This window comes from Callorhinus ursinus, unplaced genomic scaffold (genome assembly GCF_003265705.2).
Source record: "Callorhinus ursinus isolate GAN/ISIS: 27379988/994484 unplaced genomic scaffold, GSC_fseal_2.0 scaffold4, whole genome shotgun sequence".
NCBI lineage: Eukaryota > Metazoa > Chordata > Mammalia > Carnivora > Otariidae > Callorhinus > Callorhinus ursinus.
In genome coordinates, this window is record NW_027397066.1 from 94668339 (window position 1) to 94691490 (window position 23152).

Here is a 23152-nt window from a genome sequence, read left to right on the forward strand (position 1 = left end):
AAAGGGAAGAGTTCAATCTAGAATTCAAAAGGATGTGCTCAATTTAGGAGTCAGGCAGATATTTTGATGTGGATGAACAGAGTAAGGTGGTAATAGGTCTGGAATTCAGGGGCTGGGGATACAGATTTTGGAGTTACTAGTTCTGTGGAGTCACTAGTTCATCCAAAGCCAAGAATAAATTCTACAGCTGGAATGTAAATTAACAAGATGGATAATGATGTATATTAAAGTTGGGCAAACAATTAAGTGTATTGGTAGTCCTCAATGCATTTCAACATATTTCAATGAATTTTTATTGAGTATCTACTGTGTGTTGGCTTTTGGTAGTATGTCGGACTTTAGACATATGAGAAACAATAAAATATTTTTTGGATGGAAATTATTTATGTAAATGTCTTGTTTCAAACCTGAAATATTGTGCATTTGTAACAAAAATTTCAAAAAATAATAATATTCGATATTAACAAATATAATATGGAGTAATATATTAAGGGGTAATAAAATGTTTCCTTTGTGGAAAGATCTTATGGAAGAAAGTGAAGGTGGAGATAAAGACTGGTGAAGAATGCAGAGAAATTTTCTTGTAGTTTTTAATGATTTTTTAAGTATTGATTCACTGTTATATTTATACCTTCATTAAATTTTGTGACTGTTACTTGGTTTGAGGAAGTAGTACCTGTAGATCTGATATTCCTGATAGACTGTTGGCTTGCAAAAGAACTGAAGAAAGACATATAAAGAAAGGGCCCAAGGGAGACACTCTTCTGAATAAATTGAGGAAAAATAAGTAGGAGGAAAGGGATTTCAACAGGGTGGACTGAGATGGAACTACCTTGCTCCAAGTGGTGATCAGAACAATAGCAGAGAACAGCACATTATCATTTTTGGACAGTGATGCAGAAGATAGTTTCCCATTTTGACTAAAAACAATTAATTATATGTTTAAGACATACATGTTTTATTATTAAAGGAAATAGAAAACATATTCTTGTTTGATGAAAGAAGAGATAGTGATTTGAATATTATACATTATTTTTGTAACAAATATGTTCCAGCATAACTACATCAGGCCTTGTGCTAAGTTATTTAAATATACTCTCATGTAATGCTTACAATAACCAAACGAGTAAGTAACACTTTGTTGTCTCTCTTTTACAGAAAAGGAAACTGTGACTCAGGGAAATTCCATGACTTGTCTGAGGCCACACAGCTAGTGCGAAGCAGAACTGGTATGAGAATCCAGATATCCAAACTCTACTCTCATAACTTCTTGGTTACAGTAGTTATATGTTTGGAATTTAGGGAATATGTATACAGATAAAGAATTGGAAGATGAAAAAAAAGATAGAAAAAAAAGGAAGGGAAAAAGAACCACCTACTGATTAAAACCTTAGATTTTAGAGGAAACATTTCTCTAGTGGCCATACCAGTGGTAGTATTTATTCTGAAGAAGAACCAAAGATATGTTACGTGTGTACTGTATCTGTTATTTAACAATTTCAGTAAATGCAAGTTCTCTTTCTGCTTTTCCCATCCAACTCACCAGCTCTCACACACAAAAATGTTAATTTGCATATATATACATATATTGGGCATATATATGTACCCGTGGCTAAGCTGTGTTCCTGTAGTTGAGATAACATCCTATATACAAGACTATTAGAGTTCTTTCTTTTCAAAATAGTTGGTCAGCATTATTTTTGAGGTACTGCCATCAAGCAAATGGGTAATATATTATCTAGCCACCAAAACCAGACTTTTAAGATATTATTCCACTATAAATTGTCTGGGTAACTAAAAATAAATCAGTTATTTATGGCAAATGGAACACTTTATGAGATATTAAAGCAGTAGGATAGCAGGATAAAAACTACCTAAGCTAAATATAAATGAATTTGTTGAAACTGAGACAAATAAAATCTCTAAGTGGATGAAGAGCATTTTTTAAGAAAAAAATACAGTAATAAAAGGACTATAAATTTTTCTCCCTAACATTCTTCCTTGTTGCTTATTCAATTCTTTGGGGGGGGGGGCATTGTTAAATATGAGCAAAATTTGGTTTTGGGTGAGATTTGTAATATAATTTTTCGAGACTGGTATTTGACAAGCAAGTCATTATATCTTGATTTAGGCTCGTAATCGAGTATTGTTCCTGCCTTTATTAATGTGAAGTAATCAGTGATTGTATTTGTGAGTTAGGCAATTGGAAGAAGAAAAGAGGAGAAGGTACTGTCTTGCTTAAAGGTTTTAGGAAGTTCCTTAAAATTTAAAAAAGTATGTAATTCAAGACCATGAAATAGAATTGACTTGAAATTTTAAAGAGTTACATATATTAAACTTGACTCAATAATTCTGAAGTAGCCAGTGGGTAAATCAAGATATTCTTAAAGCTGAAATTTTTCCTGATTTATTATAATATTCCCAAAGCCCAGAGTCCCTCTAAGTAGTTTACTATGAGATGAAAATGAATTATATAATTAAAATTTATGTTTTCTTTATTACAATCTTAATAAGAAAAATGTACACACTGACTGAAATGAGCCAGGGAGAAATGACTGGTTGAATTTGGGGGTATTTTGCTCTCTGATGTTTATAGATATGTGAATGATACTGTATACATTACTTAGGAAAAATGAGAAAATGCCAAAAATGAGTTACATTTTTACAAATCTGGCGATGAGCTGGACTTTGGCTTATCTGAATTTTACTTAATATGAAAAATATCTCCCTTTTTTTTTTCTAAGAACATTTCTGTTATCCCACTTGGGAAAAAAAGTTAATCTGTAGTTTAAAAAAGAAAATATTAGAATATAAACTGGAGGAAGCTAGTGAACAAATAAGTCAAATGTTAGAGGTCTAAATACCCAATTATTGTGATTATAGTGTGCTTAGTGCAATGCTTTCAAGCACATGATCACGTAAGTAACAGTAAGGTTGAGAATTTTTGTCTCACAGTTAACAAAGGAATAACCAAAGTAATAATTTGTGATTTCTATTAACTCAAGCCCAAGAAAAATGTTCACATTTTCTCAAAAAGATCCAAAGCCTCTAGATACAGTGGGGAAACAATGGGAAAACAACAGGAAAACAAAAATTTTAATGAAGTGTAAATCCAAAGTTGAATTCTGAAATAAAATAGGTGGAAATTCTTGATTCTCTTTCAGATTTGATTTCATTTGCTTGCTTAAAACAACAGCAACAACAAAAACTGAACAAACGTAAACAAGGATCTTCAGTTTCCTTAAAGATATTGAATTATGTTAAGCATAATTTCTCAAATTGTAGGAAAAAGTGTATTATTTATAGTCCATAGAAAAATTACTCTGGAGGAAGGATGGATTGACAAGTAACGTTACTAAAGCGTTTGATTTACTGTTCTCTTGAAATTTTACCTTCATGTATCACACTGAAGAGATTAACAAAGCCTTAATATATCTTCATTGAAAAATGGGATAAAAATTCAACCAGCATGACAATAACCTCCAAATAGGAGAGAAACCTAAAGCTCTAAGACAGGAGGAGCCATCACTCCTCCTCTAGAAATTAATTGTTGGGTGCTATAGCATGGCTGAGAAATAGGGTTTAAGTTAGAGAATTAGTAATGTTTAAAGAGGTAAGTTTTAGATTTTATATTTAAATAGGCATTAAAAACATAATCTTCTGCAATAATATATGTACTGGCATATATAAAAGTCCATGCTTTAAAATGATTGACATAATATTACATAGAAGGCACAAGTGCCCCACTCTACCTGTAAACCCATGTTGATGTTTTCATTCCATATCTTATCAATAAAGTTTTTTTCTTCCATAGATAGTGAAAAAAATATATAAATACTGCATCATTGTCAAGGTGGAGATACCTAGATTACTAATATGGAAAGGTTTTGGACCCATGGAAAGATGGCCTTATACATACTAGTTAATACTACACAGAGTATGCATTCTCACGCCTTTTCCCCAAAATCTCTGATAGATTTTGTAGGACCCATATTGCAGAATTCACTGAGAATGGGTTGCCCTGCCAGATAAAATAGTACTATCAGTGAATGTGCATATTTTCCTTCTATAAAAGGAAAACAGACGACAAATACAGGAGGCTACAACTTTACAACTTCTCTAGAAAACCAAGGAAATTCATGGGGGAGTAACAGAGGAAAATATGTGGGCTAAATATAATAAATAATAACGGCTCAAAATAAGAGTATGGGATCATAGGATTTCTTTTCACAACAAAAACAAACTTGTTTTTAAATTAGTAAAGAGAAAATGTAAGCCCTTAAATTCAGTAATTGGGTTCTTGCTACCTTCATTTACATATATCTCTGTTCTTATATTTTCCTCAAGATTCTCATTTGTCACTCGCATATGATTAGGATTCTCGGTTTTATGTAGAATTTCTGAAACTTTGTGGTTAACAGAGGAGCTGGGCTCTGTTATGATCCCTATACTGGAAACTAGATAATGCCACAAAACCCCACATTACTTCCCAGAAGCTCACACAGGGATGGATGCTAGTAATTGCCAATGCGTGCATATATAACAGTTTTCATTTTATGAAAAAGATAGAAGGAAATTTATTCACACAGTCCTCTGTTGACAATCACAAGTGCAGTACGGGGGTAAAAGTTGTGGGGTTTGCTTTTCTATTTAATAGTAAAAGGAAGCATCCTTCAAGCCTTGGTTCTTGTCTCCAGTGCTATCTCACTTTCTGCAGCTCCTGTCTCAGCCAGGATGGCAGAGGCTGCCCCAGTCTGTGTAGCAGTTTGGACAGTTCCACGTTGTGATCTCGGTAGTAATTAGAGAGGAAAGTTCTAGACTGGAAAACAAAAAGAAAAAAAAAACTTGAAGGACGTTATTAGTTCATTAAACACAATTATGCAATCTACATTTCTTAAGAAATTCTATTACAATATAGGTGTCTAGAAAATATGCATTTCTTTGGATTGTTCCCTAGATATCACTCATCATTACCTTTTAAAAAGGTTTGGCAGAACTGTAGCTATAAAATAAAAATAGGTCCAGGTATATCTTTTCTGGCTTATATACCATTGAGGCACTTATTTATTGCAGTATTGGTCAAGTCTATGCAGGGAGAAAAGTTGATGAGAGGTAATGACACCACAGAAGAACGAGGTAGGGGCCTGAAGTGGTACCAAATCTACAAAAGTGAGCTAGAAAAAACACAGACATTTCCTTTAAAGTTGGTCACTTTGTGTAAAATTGTGCCGTAGCATAAAAAGTGAACATAAATAACCATAAGAGCTGAAATTTATGATTAAAGAAATAACAACTTTGCAAAAATATTTTCTATGTTTGTTCAGGACAAAAATTGATGCTTTTAAAGCAAGAGTTTTTACTTCAAAAATAGTATAAGATCTCATTATAAAAATCATTATAATGAATTTTCTTGTGATTCTTAAATTCCTAGTCAAACTGGAATGATTGGCCCTTATTAGATGAATGGGTAAAAAAAGAATGCTCAACTATATCAGTAGTCTTTAGGTTTTCTTGTATTTCTGGGAAACCAGAAAATTTATAATTGGGTTTTGTCTCTGGATGTCACTTACCTCATATTATAACCCGATGAACATTGTTTTGTGTCCCTGATAAAATAGTACAGATGAACAATTTTCCTTGTGGAAGTATAGGAGAAATGGCCCAAACAGTTTTGAGTCTCGTTAAAGTTATACCATCTCACTTAAGCCTTTTCCAATATTTTAACACAAATGAGTCTTGTTCTTCATAAAACTCCCTTGGCAACTTTTGTGCATACTGTGGAAATGGACTTAAGACAACTACATTTCGTTTTGTACCATCCACCCGGATATTTCATTACATTTCTTCCCTTAAACCAGATTGTAAACACTTCAAAGTCTGGATAAGATGTTTGTAGAAGTAGTGAGAACATTACACTGATTTCCTGGCAGATTAAAGTGATTTCTGAAATTCTTTTGAAATTATTGAGTTCAAAGGTACAGTTTAAGGACTTTCTGGTACTTCTATTTCCATAGTAACACCTGAATCACTTCCATCCTCCCTTTGCCCACCTTGCCTTGGGAGAGATACTCATTATATCTGGCTCAGCTGATGGCTAACTGGTTTCCCAACCTTAGTCTACCTCCACATACCATCACTTTTTTTTTTTAAGATTTTATTTATTTGACAGAGAGAGAGACAGTGAGAGAGGGAACACAAGCAGGGGGAGTGGGAGAGGGAAAAGCAGACTCCCCGCTGAGCAGGGAGCCCGATGTGGGGCTCCATCCCAGGACCCTGGGATCATGACCTGAGCCGATGGCAGGTGCTTAACTGACTGAGCCACCCAGGTGCCCCATACCATCACTTTTATTAAGGATTTCTTTTCCTGCTTTTGTAGTTTGTCATTGTTTTATGTATCTTATTATAAATCAATGACAATAACTAATTTACTCTCCTATAAAAAATCTGGGTTCAAAACTGTTTTATCCTGTATCCTCTTTGTGATATTGTGATTTATGATATAAAATATATCTGGTTTTTGCTCCTTTTCTGGCGCAAAGCTCCTAAAATCCTTGGAATTTCCTGAATGAAAGAGTTATAAAGGTATCTTTTGTTATGTTAATTAACTGGCTTCTGGAACCCACCTGGATGGGGGCTGGTTGTTAGGAGAACCAACCACCATGTGATTAGAAGGTTGGAACTTTAAGTCCCACCCCACTGACCTCAGAGGAAAGAGGGGCTAGGTATTGAATCAGTTGCCATTTACCAAAGATTTAATCAATTATGTCTCTGTAATGAAACCTCCAATAAAAACCCAGAAAGGACTGGGTGTAGAGAACTTCCCTGTTGGTGAACATGAAGAGATTGGGGGAGAGTGACTCACTCATAGAGGGCTTTTCCCGTAACTTGTCCTATGCATCCCTTCCATCTGGCTGTTCCTGAGATATATCCCTTTATGATTAGCATGTGATCTAGTAAGTAATGTTTCTGTGAGTTCTGTGAGTCGCTGTAGCAAATGAACTGAATCCAGGGAGAAGGTTGTTGGAACTTTCAATCTATAGCTTGTTGGTTGGTCAAGAGCACAGGTGACAACCTGAGCTTGCAACTGGCGTCTGAAGTTGGGGGTGGGAAGAGACCATCTTACAGAACTGAGCCCTTAACTGTGGGATCTAATGCTATCTCAGGGTAGATATTGTCAGAACTGAGTTGAATTGTTGGATACCCAGCTGGTGTCTGAGCTGGTGTGGAGAAATTTCCCCACCTACATGTTGGCTTTCCATTGCTTACCTCAGTACCCATGCATGGTACAGGAATAGCATATGCATATTTAATATATAATAATAATGTCTATGCATTTTATCCAAAATTACTTGTTTAGTAAACAATTCATTTAAGTACTTTGCACATTTGGAAAATAGTTACTGTTCAGTAGGTATTTATGTTTCAACTGTATCCTAACGGCAAACAATTACTATGAATATCTATCAATTATTGATCTCTGTCAGCCTATTTTCTAAATATATAAAACATTGAAAGCAAAGAAAGAGAAGAAAAGGAAGCAAACACAATGTCCCTTATTTTGAACACTGAGTTGTATGTGCAAAATTTTACCAGAGATTAGGAAAATATTACCTCTGGATCCATGGGTGGATATTTTCGGCCTTTGCTCTTTCCAAGACATTTGGTCTTTCCTCCTTCCAGTAGTTGACACCAAAAGCCCTTTTGGGGATCAAACCTACAAAAAATCAAACATATATATGATTATAAAAATATAATGATCATAAATTGTATACCAAATTTTAAGTGAGAGAGCCTCACCAGTTGGATAAAGAAAATGCACTTTGGTATGCCCATTGTCTCAATTTAATTTAGTTCCGTTCTACAAATATTCATTGAATTGATTTAAAAGTCTAATTGAGATTAAATAAACTATATGTTATTATATATTTCTGAATATTTCTACTGAATGAAGAAAGACCTGAAAATCTTTAATCCAATCTTAGATTGAAATTATTAACTTAAATTTCGTATTTTACCTATTCATCCATAAAAGATCAAGCACCAATCATCAAAACTGCAACCCATATACACAGGACTTTTAAAATATTTATTTAGTTATTAATATGATTTCCCTGTCAAAATATGTTTACAGATTTCTTTGAAATCATTCAATGGTATGTATTAAAGTGACTGAATGTAATGTAAGTATACTTTTGTGAATATAAACATGAATTAAAGCTTCTAATTTGGAAGATTACTATAGTTTTTCAAGTTCAAAATGTTTACACTTTTTAAAGAGGAAATTAAAATTGTAAAAATAGAATTTATTATATTTTTTTCAGACAACATGAGGCACAGGCCATGCAAGTGGTGAATGGAAAATTAGACAATTCTTCATTTTTTTGTTGAAGGCAAATGATCCTATGGGATAATTCAGGCCCCTATACTCTTAAATTCTAATGTTTTGTTCCTATGGCTGTACAAAGTTACCAAAGAAAGGATGTGTGGCCTAATTATTTAAACTCAGATATATAAGAACTTTTGTTTAGGACTAACAAGATAGGTAAAATGGAAGAATAACCCAAATAAGAAGAGAAATTTTAAATTTATTGCTATGGGACTTGCTGCATGCATAAAACATTGAAAAGGTTTGCATTTTTGTTGCTCAGCAGATGTTTTAGAAGGATGAAGCATAATTGACTGGGATGTAAAGTTAATTAGTTGCAGAATATTTTGTTGCCCTGGGCCCATTCCTATAATACCGGTGCACCTGCAATTTGCCTCTGCACATATGTGAACTCACTTAGGGGGGAGAGGGAAATTTTCTTCACACAGTTCCCTGCCCAACCTATTATTAGAGACCTGATCCTTGCAGGCCAGGTTGTCCTAGTACATGTTATCAATTAAAATTAAATACATCACTGGTTAAATGGATAAAAGGAAGACAGAGTCATTTCCAACCTGGACTTTTCAATCTAATCCTTGCCTATCACAGTCCTTTCTCTAGTTTTCATTAATTTCCCAAGAGGAAAAACAATTCAGCATGGTCTGCAAAATGAGATAGGGAAGTCGGCATAACTGTGCCCCTAAACAGCATTTTCTGCCTCAGGATGAGAATATTTAACTGCATTAAGGTAAAATACAGTTCTGGCAACAAAGCCAAGATATTTATACCCACGCTGAGAGCATCTCTTTTCCTCTCAGGTGTGTGGAGATCCCAGGATGGGCTGCAGTCTCTCCCTGTCTCCACAGCAGCTGTTGTGAGGCAGAACGTAATACAACTTGAGGAAGAAGAGCCATATTGAAAGTCACTCTTTTAGATAGGGCTGTCATAGCTTTGACTCCACATTATTATGTCCTGATTTCATTTATTGCATTGATGTTATATACTCTAACAGAGGGCATTTACTTTTTCTAAGTTATATGAATTCATTGTTTTATGGTTTTGTTTTAGTAGGCATGAAATTGTGAAATGAAGATGCAAAGCCTTTCTCAAATAACTATTGGACAACTCTGAGACAACAACGAATTGGTTGCCACATGACTTCTTTTATTACATTGAACATCACCACAGTTATTAATTTTTGTGGTGTGAGACATATTAAAAACCATATATTTGGTGCTTGTTTGTAATCTCTTCTTGAAAAGTATGATTTTACAGGTTTACTGAACCATAAGCAACTATTTGTAGTAAACAAGATAGAACCATTCCTTCAACTACCACAGGGAGGCAGGGAAAGACATGCTAACATCAATAACTATTAATGTAAAACGTATTCTAGGAAGCTTTGTCTACTTAATCAACAGGGGCATGCCTTGTATTCTTGTTATTTCCATGTGTAGGTAAAAACTTCATTAGGGTTGTTTGAGTGGATCAGGAACAACTCAATCTTATTACTGCTTTTCCTGTCCTTCCATTACCCTCTCTAATTGTCTAATTGCTACTTCTAATCTGCTGTGACCTGGGAAATTATATAATCAGGCTTGTTAGAATTTTGTCTAAAATTTAATAGGCTTTGTATCAAGCCTTGTGAGGGAGTCAAATACATGCCCTTTTAAAATATGTTTTGGCTCGTTGGAGGTTTTGATTGTTTATTTTGCTTCTTTACCTCCCCCCCATCTTTAGTTACCCAAGTATATGGTTTTATTTTTCTAAGATGATTGCAACAATATCTCCCTTCCCATATTCTTTTCTGCAGAATGCTCTTGCCCCTCCCCTTCAAGAGGGGGCGGTCCATTGCCCTCACTATGGATTTGTATTGGCTTTAGTGACTTGGTTGTAACCAATAAAATGAGGTGAGGTGAAAAGGATGCTGTGCGACTTGCAAGACTAAGTCAGAGAAGGCTATGGCTGTGTTGGATCACACCTCCTTAACATATCACTCCCTCTCAGAACACAGCCACTACACTGTCGGAAAGCCACACAAAGAGGTCTCATCCCATTGAGCTTAGCCTTTGAGCCATCCCAGTGTCTTGTCTGAATTCCCAGCCCCCAGAATTTATCAGCATAATAAAATGGCTGTGGTAATATGCTGGTGGGTTTGGGGACGGTCTGTCATGCAACAATAGATAACTGGAACATTGCATGTGATTACATTTGGTTAGACATAATTTAGTAAATACAAAGTAAAGTATGAATTTATCCTTTTCCCAATTCTACCCCAAATACTGGTCACTTTCACAGAATTAATGATGGTCATCAGCACTTCATTTCTAACCTGTGAATTACTTGGGGTCTTCCCAAGTTTTTTTCACCTTTGTAACTTCAATTTCTAGGACAATTTTTGCAGAATGGGCATTTAAAAAATTTACTTAACCAAACTTATATTGGGAAAAAGCCCACCAAGAAGGGAGTTTGTGACATATAAAATGCCTATAGGATAACACTTTGTAAAATAAAGTATCTGTGGTATTCTAAAGGAAGACTCTACATGAATAATAAGGATACTCCTTTGACTGCTTTTGAGTAGCATGATGATGTATAAATTCACAGCTAGTATTAATGATGCTATATACACACCTACCAGCAATAATTTATGATGGCAAATAATGGAAATGAAATCAAGCATGAGAATAGACTCACGTTAGTGCTTCAGAATAATTATAATGAGGTGTAACTCCCAGAAACTTCTGGACTTCATCCATCACAGTAGCTGGGTCAGATCTCAGCTGCTGTCCATCAATAATTAGCAACTATAAAGTCAAAAATAGTCACTTTGTGAAGAACAAAACTAAGTTAAATAGACTGAACTGCCTCACTTGATCTGGTATGACATTAATCAATTAGGTCAGCATGAATAGGAGGAAAATATGCATTACTTAGGATACATTTTAATGTTTACTATTCTTATGTCCTTCCAAATAAACAACAATTGAAGTTTGCCATCGGCATTGTTTATAACCCTTAACTAACTTGATTGTAAATCAGAAATAAACACAGAAACTCTCTTGATTTAGTAGTTCAGTAGAAACTCAATTTTCCATCTGTCATGTAATCAGATAATTATCTAGCCTATGGAATCCCATGAGCTAACCTTGGAGCCAAAGACTTAGAAATGGTATTCAGATGAAAATTACTCATCTATTTTCCTTATAAACCATGACAAAGAACTCAGGTTTTAGTCATGACCTGATCTGGAGTAAAGAATATAAACAGTATGAATGTTTCCTCAAATCCTTACCTCTTGTTCTATCCCACATTCCTGGAGCTGTTAACAGCATTTTCCATTTTGACAGTCTAATGTGTGACCTCTTCCTTTCTAAGAGCCCTAGAGGACAGATGTCAGACTATCTGCATGTGGTGTTCCATAAAGGTATTGTCTAAATGGCTGTTCTGTGAGTAGTTGAGTTACTACTTATGGATCACATGATGTCTCCCGTGTGAGGACTCAGCACTCTGAGACCAGCTACTACCCAAAAGAAGATCCCAAGAATCTGTTTTACAGCCACTTAACATTTTAACATTATTATTGACATTAAAAAATCCACATATCTTCTTTAGGTATGATTGTCTCATTATGAATTGCTGTCTGTGGCAATGTTATTTCTTATTTTCTGTTTGTCAGGTGCAATACAGCCAAGGTATATTAAACAGAAGAAATTAATTTTAGGACCTTACCTGAGAAGTAGCAAAGTAAGTTAGCCATCTTTCTATGTGGACTGCATACCATCCAGGTACTAGGCATCTCCTTTGTAAAGTTTTTAGGTCAGATGGGGCCCAATGTCCGGTTGTGATAACTTCGTAGAAATTAAACCTCAGGGCAGCTGGGTCTTCATGTGATCGTTGGTGCTTTAACAAGAAAATCAATTGTAAAATTGGTGTTCTTTATGCATGCACAGGTATGTGTGCATGTTTGTGTTTGATGTATGTACATGGGTGTGTCTTTCATTTCCAAAAAGTAATGAAAATGATAAATTAATTTTAGAATGAAAAAATAAAGAGTGCATATATTAAAAGCCAGGCAATGGCATATTGCTTATTTAAAGTACAAGCTTTCCATGTATATCAAGTGGTATGCATATAAGCCTGTGGTTGTCTTTGCGTTTACATAGAAGGCAAGAGACAGAGTACAGGATTTTCTTCATGGGTCTGATTAAAAGTGAATAGATATCGGGGACCAGACAAATCAAGCCCAGTGAAAAGAGATTTAGATTGGCAAGAGCAGATTCATATATACTCTGCTCATTGTCTCATCATAGCTATTCCTATAGGTTCTGACATTTCCCCAATACCCCTCTGTGGCAGAGGCTATGAGCATAGAGAAAGTAGATGTGTATTCCTAATACTTGTTTAGGTGTCATAAAGACGTTGGTGTTGCCCAAAGTCCTTTCCTTTTGCTCTCCCAAGAATTTCCATCTATCCATGCTAATTTACAAGTACTGATCCACTACTACTTTTCAGTACCAATCTCTGAGTCTTTCATATCAAACCATCAATAGTCAATAGTAGTTGTCTTTGCGTTTACATACAAGGCAAGAGCCCAATACAATAAGAGATTTTGCAGTCAATACAATTTCATAAGCACTCACTAGGCTCCTTACCAGAACAAAAAACTGCTATAGATTCTGGAGATAGAAAGATACAAGCAAAATGTAATCTCTATTTTCAAAGAAATAAAAATTTTCTATGGGAGGCAATAGATTAACAGACTATAATAAAGTCAGATATTTGACTAGAGTCATATATATTGCTTTGGTAGACAGACCAATAGGTGATCAGTTCTGAATGAAAGATGATAGGATCTTTTTAAGTGGTTGAAAATTTTGAGCTAAAATGTAATAACAGAGATTTTTATAAGTCAAAAAATAAACATAGAAACTAAGAGAACTTGATGTCTTAAGTTTGAGTGAAAGTGGGTGAGTTGTGGGAATGGATGAATTGATTTTGCAAGATATCTAAAAGTTTAACATAAAGAAAATTAACTACAGAACGAGCATGGGAGTGTATGAGGACTTGATGCAATTGTGTAACAGCAGTTCATCTATGTGAGTTAGAAAAATTAAAAAAGTAAAGAGGGGTAAGAAGTGGGTAAACAGTAACCAGTGAGTGGTAGATGGGTGGAATAAAACTTTTGAAGGCCTCTCATTATTTTATATTTATTGACATTCTTATATGTATATGCATTATGCTGAGTACATAGAGACTACATAATACATTGAATTAATACTATGGGTAGAAACTACATAACTTGAATAAAAGAATCTAAAAATACTATGTGCATATTAATATGTTAATGCTAAAATTTTTATTTTAAGCAGTGATAATATGGAACTGTACTTAATCTTCCCTACATTGATTTATAAATGTTTAACACCAACTTTTCTTTATATTCCTGCAACTAAGAAGATTAGCATAAAAATATGACCGGAAGTCACAAAGGGACATATTTTATGGAAAAAATAGCACTATAGCTTCTCTGTGAGGCCCATTTTAAAAATGTGGGATAGAAATTAAGTGGCAGGTGACATTTGTAGGAGTTTCTGAATTACACCTGCTGAGCTTTGGATTTATGGTATTTACTGAATAGACAGGCCCACCTAAGTAATAGGCTGCATTATTTTGAAATGTGGAGCAGTTTGGGGACCCTACTCTTAGCAATATGGCAATAAAGATATCAGGAAAAATAATTCCTTTCAAACATGTATGTTCAAAGAATTTACTTGAAGAAGCAGGCACAGATTCTCTTTTATTTAAATAGTTTAATCTATGTGAAAAAAGATTCATATAAATTTGTTCTATGTTTTCTGCTAGGAAATGTGCAACATTTGGCCCCAAGTACTTATATTCAACATTTTTAATGAAGGCTTAATATTTCAATGCTTTTGTTACTTTTTTTAAAAAAAGTAACTTTATGTTGCTTTGCAATATGAATTTCCTAAAGTGAGAAAGGCACATTTTTCTATCTTTTTTTTTTTAAAGATTTTATTTATTTATTTGACAGAGAGAGAGAGCGAGAGCACAAGTAGGCAGAGTGGCAGGCAGATGGAGAGGGAGAAACAAGCTCTCCGCCGAGGAGGGAGCCGGATGTGGGACTTGACCCTAAGACCCCAGGATCATGATCTGAGCCAAAGGCAGCCGCTTAACGGACTGAGCCACCCAGGCACCCTGGCACATTTTTCTATCTTGAGGGAGACAGTGACTCATGGATTCTAATAATATTTGGATCTTACTCCCAATCCAGGTGTTCTCCTAGGATCCCTGACCTCTTGCAATCCCAATGTACAGGGTCACATTTTTCTGTCCATTATTATTTGTTCTTGGCCATAAATGTTTATGGAAAAAAGTCAAGAAAAAGGATGAATACAAAAATAAAGAATGGGTAAAAAATAAATGAATAAAGAAGTAATAAAAAATAAAAATTTCTCGTATGCTCTTTAAACATTCCCTTTTAGTCTTGTTTTTTAGGGCATTAATTTATATGTGCATTAAACATACACATACACAAATGCACTCATATCATGGGATTTTAGTACATGCACATTATTACCACCACAAATTCAAGATCACCTTTAATTAGGCTTTCACTGCTGTAGGCGATTTTACATTTTTGTGGTCAACTTTATCTTACCCCTGTACAAAGATTTCACACTGCCTTTTTTCTCTGCTCAAACTGCCATTACCCAAATTATCCCCCTCTTTTTCATCAGATTAACTCATTCTCAACTTTCCAAAGGAAGGAGAGACCACTGGAATCACTTCAATTTCTCTATCTCAGACCTTCCAATTAAGTTTTAATGGAAGGATTCTTAACCAGAGCCCTACTGATATAATTCAGAGGGTCTATGAACTTGGCTCTGAACAACAACAACAAAATAGTCTTTTTATTTTCGGTAACTTTTAAATGAAATTTTGCATTTATTATACCAATAAAAATCAGCTATTTTTGTATCACAACACAGGTGTTTCAGATATATCAAAATGCCGTTCATGCTCATTCCTACTTCAACATTACAGCGGTATTGGTCCTGCCATTAGATCTGGCCATTTAATTCTTAAGTAAATAAAAATTTTTTACTGAATTAAAAATTACGTTAATAATTACATTTTTAAAAAGTTGTTTCTTTGTAATTCTATGTAGTTTTATGCTTTTCAAACGTGTTTCTGAAATGGAAACCATAGACTCCAGCAGCTTGCCAGGAGGATCCCTGCACAAGAAAAGTGAAGTCTGGAAATGGATGCTTCCCCCCCATCTAAGCTAATTCCCTATAGTCATCTCTTCCTAGCCCCTCAGGATCCTCACAGGACTGATAATTCAGGTTTCTCTCCTGGGCCTTAAACATCTCTCCTTTTTTGGAAACGTCTCATGATTCAGATCACTACCACCATAGGGCACGGTTTCCTTGAACCCAACTTAACTTCTCTGTAATAAGTCTGTGTCTTGTTTTTCCCCTTTGAAATCTCGCATTTTTATTTCTTCTTCCCACTTAGTTTCTCCTCCACCAAATCCATCTGGTTTTGCTCTTTTCATTGTGTCACTAAAGGCTCCACTTCTCTCAGTATCTTTCAGCTCAGTGAAAATAATTCAGGCCTTGTTTGTCCAATTGTCTAATTTCTTAGCAGCCACCTCCTCCATTTGGTAGTACTCAGTCCCCTTGTATTCAGTGTCATCACACTCCTGGAATTTCTTCTACTCCTCTGACCGTGTTCTCTTGTCTCCCTGACTGCCTCATTGTTCTCTATACTTTGCTTCTCTAAACGCTCTCCTTAGGCAGTGTGCCCATGTTTGTGGCTTTTTGCCTCTGATTCACAAATTTCTGTCTCCAGCTCCGATCTCTCCCCGGAGTGCCTTCTGACTCTACTGTTCGTCTCCGTACGACAGTGATTCCGTACCTCATGCTCACCATTTGTGCCACATCTTTAGCACCCCTCCCCCCAACCAGTCCTGTTTCCTTCTTCAAGTGCTTCTATTTTTATGGGAATATATACTCATCATCCAGTTGTCCACATCAGAAATTTGGTTCATCCTTGACAGTGTTTCCTCATGAGGTTCTGTTCGTTTTAATCCCTACATGTCTCTTGATACTTTATACTTCACTCAGTCTGTACTTACTCTCACTGTCAATGCTACCTTTATTTCTTACAGCCTCTAAAAGGAAATCTGGTAGTCATATACTGGCTTAACTCTTTAAAGGTTTTCAGTTGCTTGAAGAATGGTAGCCACATGATTCTCTTTCCTGAGTTCTGTCCCCTGTGTACGTCTCAGACTCATCATCTCCCACAGGTCTCCACCTCAGGTTTTGTTCTCTAGCCACATGGAAGTTTTCTTAGTTCTTTAAATGTGCTAAGGTTCCTTGCACCCAGGGGACCGCATATACTTTTCCCTCTCCCCGACTCTCCTTCTACCCCACATTGTTTGACTAGTACTGGGGTATATAAAGGCATAAATATTTGTCCATCCCTTTGAAGTTTCTTTATGATTGATTCCAGAAGAGGATCCATCGCACAATAGGACCCTTGCAAAACTATTTTGATAATTATTGCCAAATTAGTTTTCAGAAAAGATTTCCATCTATAGCCTTCTATTGCAACGTTCGAATATCTTTACCATCACACCCTTGCCAGCAAGGAGAATAAACATTACAATTTTTGTTGAGATGATATTCAAAAAGAGTATCATTTTGATTTATATTTTGTTGCTCCCTAATTGGGTTGATCATTTTTCATATAAATTGCTGAGCAGTTACATTTGTGGGTGTCTTTGTGTACGTGAAATATCTATGTGTTCTGTTTATTTGCTCATTTTTCTACTGAGGTATTATATTTTTTATTTTTTACCAATTTACAGAAACTTTTTTTTTTTAAATTACGGGTACTAAACCATTTACCATGTATTATTAAAGATGCTCTACTTAGATATGTACTATTATTTTGTTAATTCTGACAGACTAATATTTTACATGTTTATACTGTCTATTCAATCTATTAATCCTTTATGTATGATGTTTTCTATTACTTTATGCCTGAAATTCCTTGCCCAATTTCACACGAATCAAATATTCAGCTTTTATCACTTGTAATTTCTTTTCTTTTCCTTTCTTTTTTTGGGGGGTTAGCTCTGTAGCATTTGACTGTTAAATACAACTGGGCATCTAAACTTTATTTTGGTATTCACCATTGCTTGCATTTAAGCTATGGCCAAATGTTTTTAGAAGTATTTTTTACTGCTTCATACCTGGTACCAAGAGTATGCCCGGTCTGAAGGGTCGATGAGAATGGTAATGATCTTGGCTTTGGGGACCAGAGATGCAGCTCGCTTGGGAGCTTCTTCTGAATGGAAGTAATTAGCACTCTTTTCAAATAGAAAGTCACTTGTAATGTTGGGTGGAGTAGGAAAAAAGTCCATATACCTGAAGGCAGAGAAAAACAATCAGAGATCTAAGTTTTACTTCATGCTATGGATATGAAATATTTGAACATTTTTACATTCATTTATATTGAGGTCTACTTATTAGTGTCATAATAGTTGAAATCATGGCTATGCCGTGTACTTTGGCAGTAAGACAATCCGAAGTATTACTGTTTTAATGAACTATGGTAGGGCAGGGGAAAGGGAGGTGAAATAGGTGGATTGTTAAGGACAGAGGGAAAATCTTTTAGATTTGGGATGATATCTCTGCTATCAAAAGCCAAATCCAGAAAAATTAAGTTTACCCTTGGCAAAAAGCAAATTACAAAGTATTGCCTAGTAAATATTTTAAAATAGTAAATTCTTGTTTGCAAATTTGAATGCAAAATTTTTAATTTGAGATCAAAGTGCACAAGAGAGGAGGATGTGTAAGTCAGAAGAGCTATAAAATCCTAAGCAGAGTAGGGCATAGCTGCTCTCTTCCTTTTTAACTTCTGCATAATTTGTTGTATGTGTAGCAATGTGAACACATTATAGTCTATCTAGAGTCATTAAGAGGCTATTTCCTGCCAGTTGATCCTGTGGTGCCTTGGTAGGTTCACTCCTCCATATGCTGTCGGAACATTCCTCTGTGTATAGATTATGGAATCAATATGTTCAGAGGTTAACTCAGTGCAAGGCTTTAATTATGTGTGTAATTCTCCCTACAGCTCATCACTTCTCTAACCCTCAAATGTTCTAGAAATAAATAATGAGAGCAATTAAGAATTCATATAAGACACTTATTTTCCTCTTTGACATTTGTTGTTATGTTTCCCAAATGTGAAGTGGTGAAAAGTCTCATCTATATTCCTGCTTAACAATTTGTGTTCCATTTGAGCTCACAGATAAGAAAAAATTGCTGTTCTGCTTTTAGTAACTTGCATGCACTTCCAAAATTTATTTAGTCTTTTTAAAGTAAGGTAGAATAGTCATATCTTAGATGCAGAGTGGGCACATCTCTTCCCATGATAGGAAGCCAGATCTGCTTACCGGCATTGCCCCTCCCCTACTCTAGCCCTAGCTGGGTCTAAACAGAACAGGCCTCTTGTTGAGGACAGGCTCATACGTGGTGTTGACATAAAGTTACACACTGCAGAGTTATGCATTTAGGGGAATTTCCCTGGAGGAGATTTGCCTTATATAACTGGAAGTTGGAATCAGTGTGATAGTTTCTTAAAAAATTGGAATAAAGCTAGAAAAAAGCTCCAGAGTAAAGACCGGTTCTAATATCAGGTTTATTCTCTTTCAGTTTAGGGAAAATATTGTGATTTTAAAATTTTTCATAATTTATTAAATGCAAAGTAATACATCTTTTATGCATGTGCACGGCTGGCATTAATATGGTTTTGGAAATGCTATGTTATTTGCATGACAAATATCAGCTTATATTATAATACAACATTTATAGTCTATGTGGTTAATGAAGATACATGTCACAGAGTATAAAATAACTTATTTATTTGTTTCCTCAAGCATCATTTGTGAAGACAAATTATGTAGTTAAAAAAAATTCTAGGCGCAGGAAAATAGTAATATGCTTAAGCAGAATTTTAAATTTCCTTATGAATAATTCTGAAAAAAATATTCCATAATCTTCTTTATTCAATCATATTAATTTACCAGAAAAATATTATCATTATTGCACTGTCCAAATTATAGGCAACACTGATTAAACATATCGTTGTTATAAATTAATTTCTAATTCACTATGGTAGAATTGAGCATAACAAATTTATGCTGTAATTATGTAGATGCCACACATACATCTATAATCGCTCTGCCGTGATTGAGCATGTATTAATAATGGTCTTTAGTTTTTGTTATTTTCCTTACCAATCAATTCCCTTGTGGTAGTTGTTGCCATTAAAGAATTGAACTTCTTCAAATGTTTTGGGACTGGGAAGATTGCTGATGATGGAAGGGTGCATAAGAAGGAATAAATAAAGTGCAGTTGTTCCTATAGCAAAAAAGGAGGCAAAGGGTTATATACGGCAACAAAAGAAGAGACAAATACTATTTTAGCAAAATTTTTGCTCAAAAAGTAATATCCAGAAGACCAAATTTTCTGGTATTAAAATGATTTCTTTAAGGGACCCCTGGGTGGCTCCGTCTGTTAAGTGTCTGCCTTCAGCTCAGGTCATGATCCCAGGGTCCCGGGATCCAGCCCCATGTAGGGCTCCCTATTCAGCGGGGAGTCTGCTTCCCCCTCTGCCTCTATCCTTCCCCCACCTAGAGCCCCTGCTCATGCTCTCATTCTCTCTCTCTCTCTCGGTGTCTCAAATGAGTAAAACCTTTAAAAAAATGATTTCCTTAAAATCAATTAGGTGCATTTCATGTGGCAACAATCTAAGTATTCTTTTATTAGTCTTCATGATTCCATTTACCTAACCATCTGATTTAATATTAGTACATAGGCAAAGTGAAGCAGACTGATGATACAGCTCTTTTCCTGTCTGATGGTTTTTTTTTTTTTTACATTTTTTTCTGTTTGATATGCAATAACTATTCTCCTGTTTATAGGGTGATACAGAGTTTCTGCTTTAAATTATTTTATTTGAGGCAAAAATCAGTTTATTTGAAGAAAAATACGAAATAAGATACCACAGGAGATGTATAACATACAAAAAATGCAAAAAACACGTAGGTGGTTATACAAAGATAAGACAAAACTGGGCATCTGAAGGGGACGATACTGTGCTTTAAGCTGGGAGAGAACTTCAGAAACTGGTGGTTCGGTTTCCCTCCGGGAGTCAGGTGAGTGGCTAAAGCATCAAGGGCATCCAGCACAACACCTGAACCTGGTGGATTTCAATATTATATTCAAATCAATTAAATTAAATCAAACTACTCAACACATGCTGACTGGTGCTACTCTATGTGAGTCCCTGGTGATAATTTTTTTTTTTTTTTTTTTTTTTTCCTGGTGAGAACTCTTGAGAAGAAAAACTCATTTGCTGGCCTTGATCAACTTAAAGTGTATGTGTGGACTTGGGTCAAGTAAACAGGTAATTGCAACATAGTGAGACAGTTTCCATAGTGAGAGAAGACCAGAGTGCTTTTCTAACACATGAAAGGATGGGTGTCTTAGACTTGAGAAGTCAGCGAAAGCTTCCAAGAGGAAGCGTTTTTTTGGCTTGTACCTTAAAAACTTAAGTGTTCCCAGTAAGGTTGAAAGAGGATGGCAGGAATCTGGCAAGATGACCACTTGAATGTCCTACCTGGCAAAATGGGGCAATCTGATTTAATAAACTGAGGCACTAGGCTGGACAGACTGGCTGATAGAACCCATGGAGCGTACACATCACAGAATGCTCAAATGCAATCTCTGACCCTTGTTTCTGTTTGAGTTGGGCCAGAGACTGAGGGCCATGGCAGAAAGAATCATGGAGTGACTGGGTTTTCATAGTTCTCGTGAATCAAAATTTCCCTTCTGGAAAAGATCGCTTTTGTAACACATTGGACCCAGGAGGGTTAGTTGGATTTCCCAGCCCTAGCAGAGTTGGAGATGAACTACACAGGTGGGCTGGCAGGACAGTTACAATTGCAACTAGGGATCTGGAAGCCGAGCAGATCATCAGAGATTTGGCATTTTATTCCAACATATCTTAAGCTCATAGGAGCAAAGTCTACTGTGCTTTAAGTATTAATGAGATGGCCACCTGATTAGATCTTCACAGCTTTACATGACCACCAAGACTGAATAGGGGCATTAGTAGTTAAAGGAAAGTGATAACAGAGCTAAGGGGACCAACACCTTGGACAGAAAGGTGAAAGCAATACAGAATAGGTGGTTCCTAGTGAAATGGGAGGGTAAAAATTAAAAAATGCCCTTAAAATTTAATTACTAATTAAAAACTTTTAATTATTTTTATTTTTTTAAGATTCATTTATTTATTTTAGAAAGAGAGGGAGCACAAGTGAGCACAGGGGTAGGGGCAGAGGAAGAGGGAGAGAGAGAGAATCTTAAGCAGACTCCCACCCTGAGCGCAGAGCCCACCCAGGGCTCCATCTCAGGACCCTGAGATCATGACCTGAGCCAAAACCAAGAGTCAGTCGCTTAACCGACTGAGCCACCCAGGCGCCCCAAAACAACTTTTAAAAAATTAACAAAAATAGGGGCGCCTGGGTGGCTCAGTCAGTTAAGCATCTGCCTTTGGCTCAGGTCATGATCTTAGGATCCTGGGATCGAGTCCCACATCGGGCTCCCTGCTCAGCAGGTAGTCTGCTTCTCCCTCTGCCCCTCACCTTGTTTGTGTTCTCTCTCTCTCTCTTCAAATAAATAAATAAAATCTTAAAAAAAAGATAAAAATTAGCAAAAATGGAATCAAATCATATAAAGTCAATTTAAAAATTAAAGGAGTCAGAACTAATTAGGAACTGAATTAGAGGCCCAAAGGACCAGGCAGAACTCTCTCAAACACATTGAAAAACACAGACATAAAATTATGAGGGGCAGGGCGCCTGGGTGGCTCAGTTGGTTAAGCGACTGCCTTCGGCTCAGGTCATGATCCTGGAGTCCCGGGATCGAGTCCCACATCGGGCTCCCTGCTCGGCTGGGAGTCTGCTTCTCCCTCTGACCCCCTTCCCCCTCGTGCTTTCTGTCTCTCATTCTCTCTCTCTCTGAAATAAATAAATAAAATCTTTAAAAAAATGAGGGGCAGTGGAGTCCTCAAGAACTGATCTGAAGTGCTCCTGAAAACACAGTTCAAAAAGGAGAAACTATGAGAGGAGGAACAAAAATGTTCCAGGGAGGGGCGCCTGGGTGGCTCAGTCGTTAAGCATCTGCCTTCGGCTCCGGTCAGGATCCCAGGATCCTGGGATCGAGCCCCGTGTCAGCTCCCCGCTCAGCGGGAAGCTCACTTCTCCCTCTCCCACTCCCCCTGCTTGTGTTCCGTCTCTCGCTGTGTGTCTCTGTCTATCAAATAAATAAATAAAATCTTAAAAAAGAAAATGTTCCAGGGAGAAGAAATAAATTAGAGTATTATATAATAGTATTTGGAAGGGAACAGGGAATTCAGAACAGTTCTTTCTATATACCTTTTAGGATGGGACCTACATAAAAATGTTTAAGTGATGATGGGAATGGTGTGTGCATGCGTGTGGGCACATGTGTGAGAAAGAGAGAGAGAGCGAGATTTGGGACACACAAAAGAGCTGAGAATATTGATAGTTTAATATCCCTGAGATGTTGAGACTTGATGGATCCAGTGTACAGATAAAGGAATATTTTTGAATTATTGCTGAATATTGCAAAATACATACATTATAATCTCACTCAGTAACAC

At 36.0% G+C, this 23152-nt stretch overlaps 1 protein-coding gene across 2 annotated transcripts in view; it reads right to left on the reverse strand.

Annotated features, from left to right (window-relative positions):
• Positions 1–4581: 4581 nt before the first annotated feature.
• Positions 4582–23152, reverse strand: part of LOC112826011 (bifunctional heparan sulfate N-deacetylase/N-sulfotransferase 4) — a 403078-nt gene continuing 384507 nt past the window's right edge. For both annotated transcript variants that reach the window (XM_025874089.2, XM_073891207.1), the window contains 6 exons: positions 19701–19824; positions 17652–17826; positions 12098–12268; positions 11063–11172; positions 7612–7714; positions 4582–4819 (listed from right to left, as the gene is read on the reverse strand). In XM_025874089.2, coding sequence (XP_025729874.1) covers positions 4700–4819; positions 7612–7714; positions 11063–11172; positions 12098–12268; positions 17652–17826; positions 19701–19824 — 803 coding nt within the window. In that variant the 3' untranslated portion in view covers positions 4582–4699. The remainder of the gene's footprint in view (positions 4820–7611; positions 7715–11062; positions 11173–12097; positions 12269–17651; positions 17827–19700; positions 19825–23152) is intronic.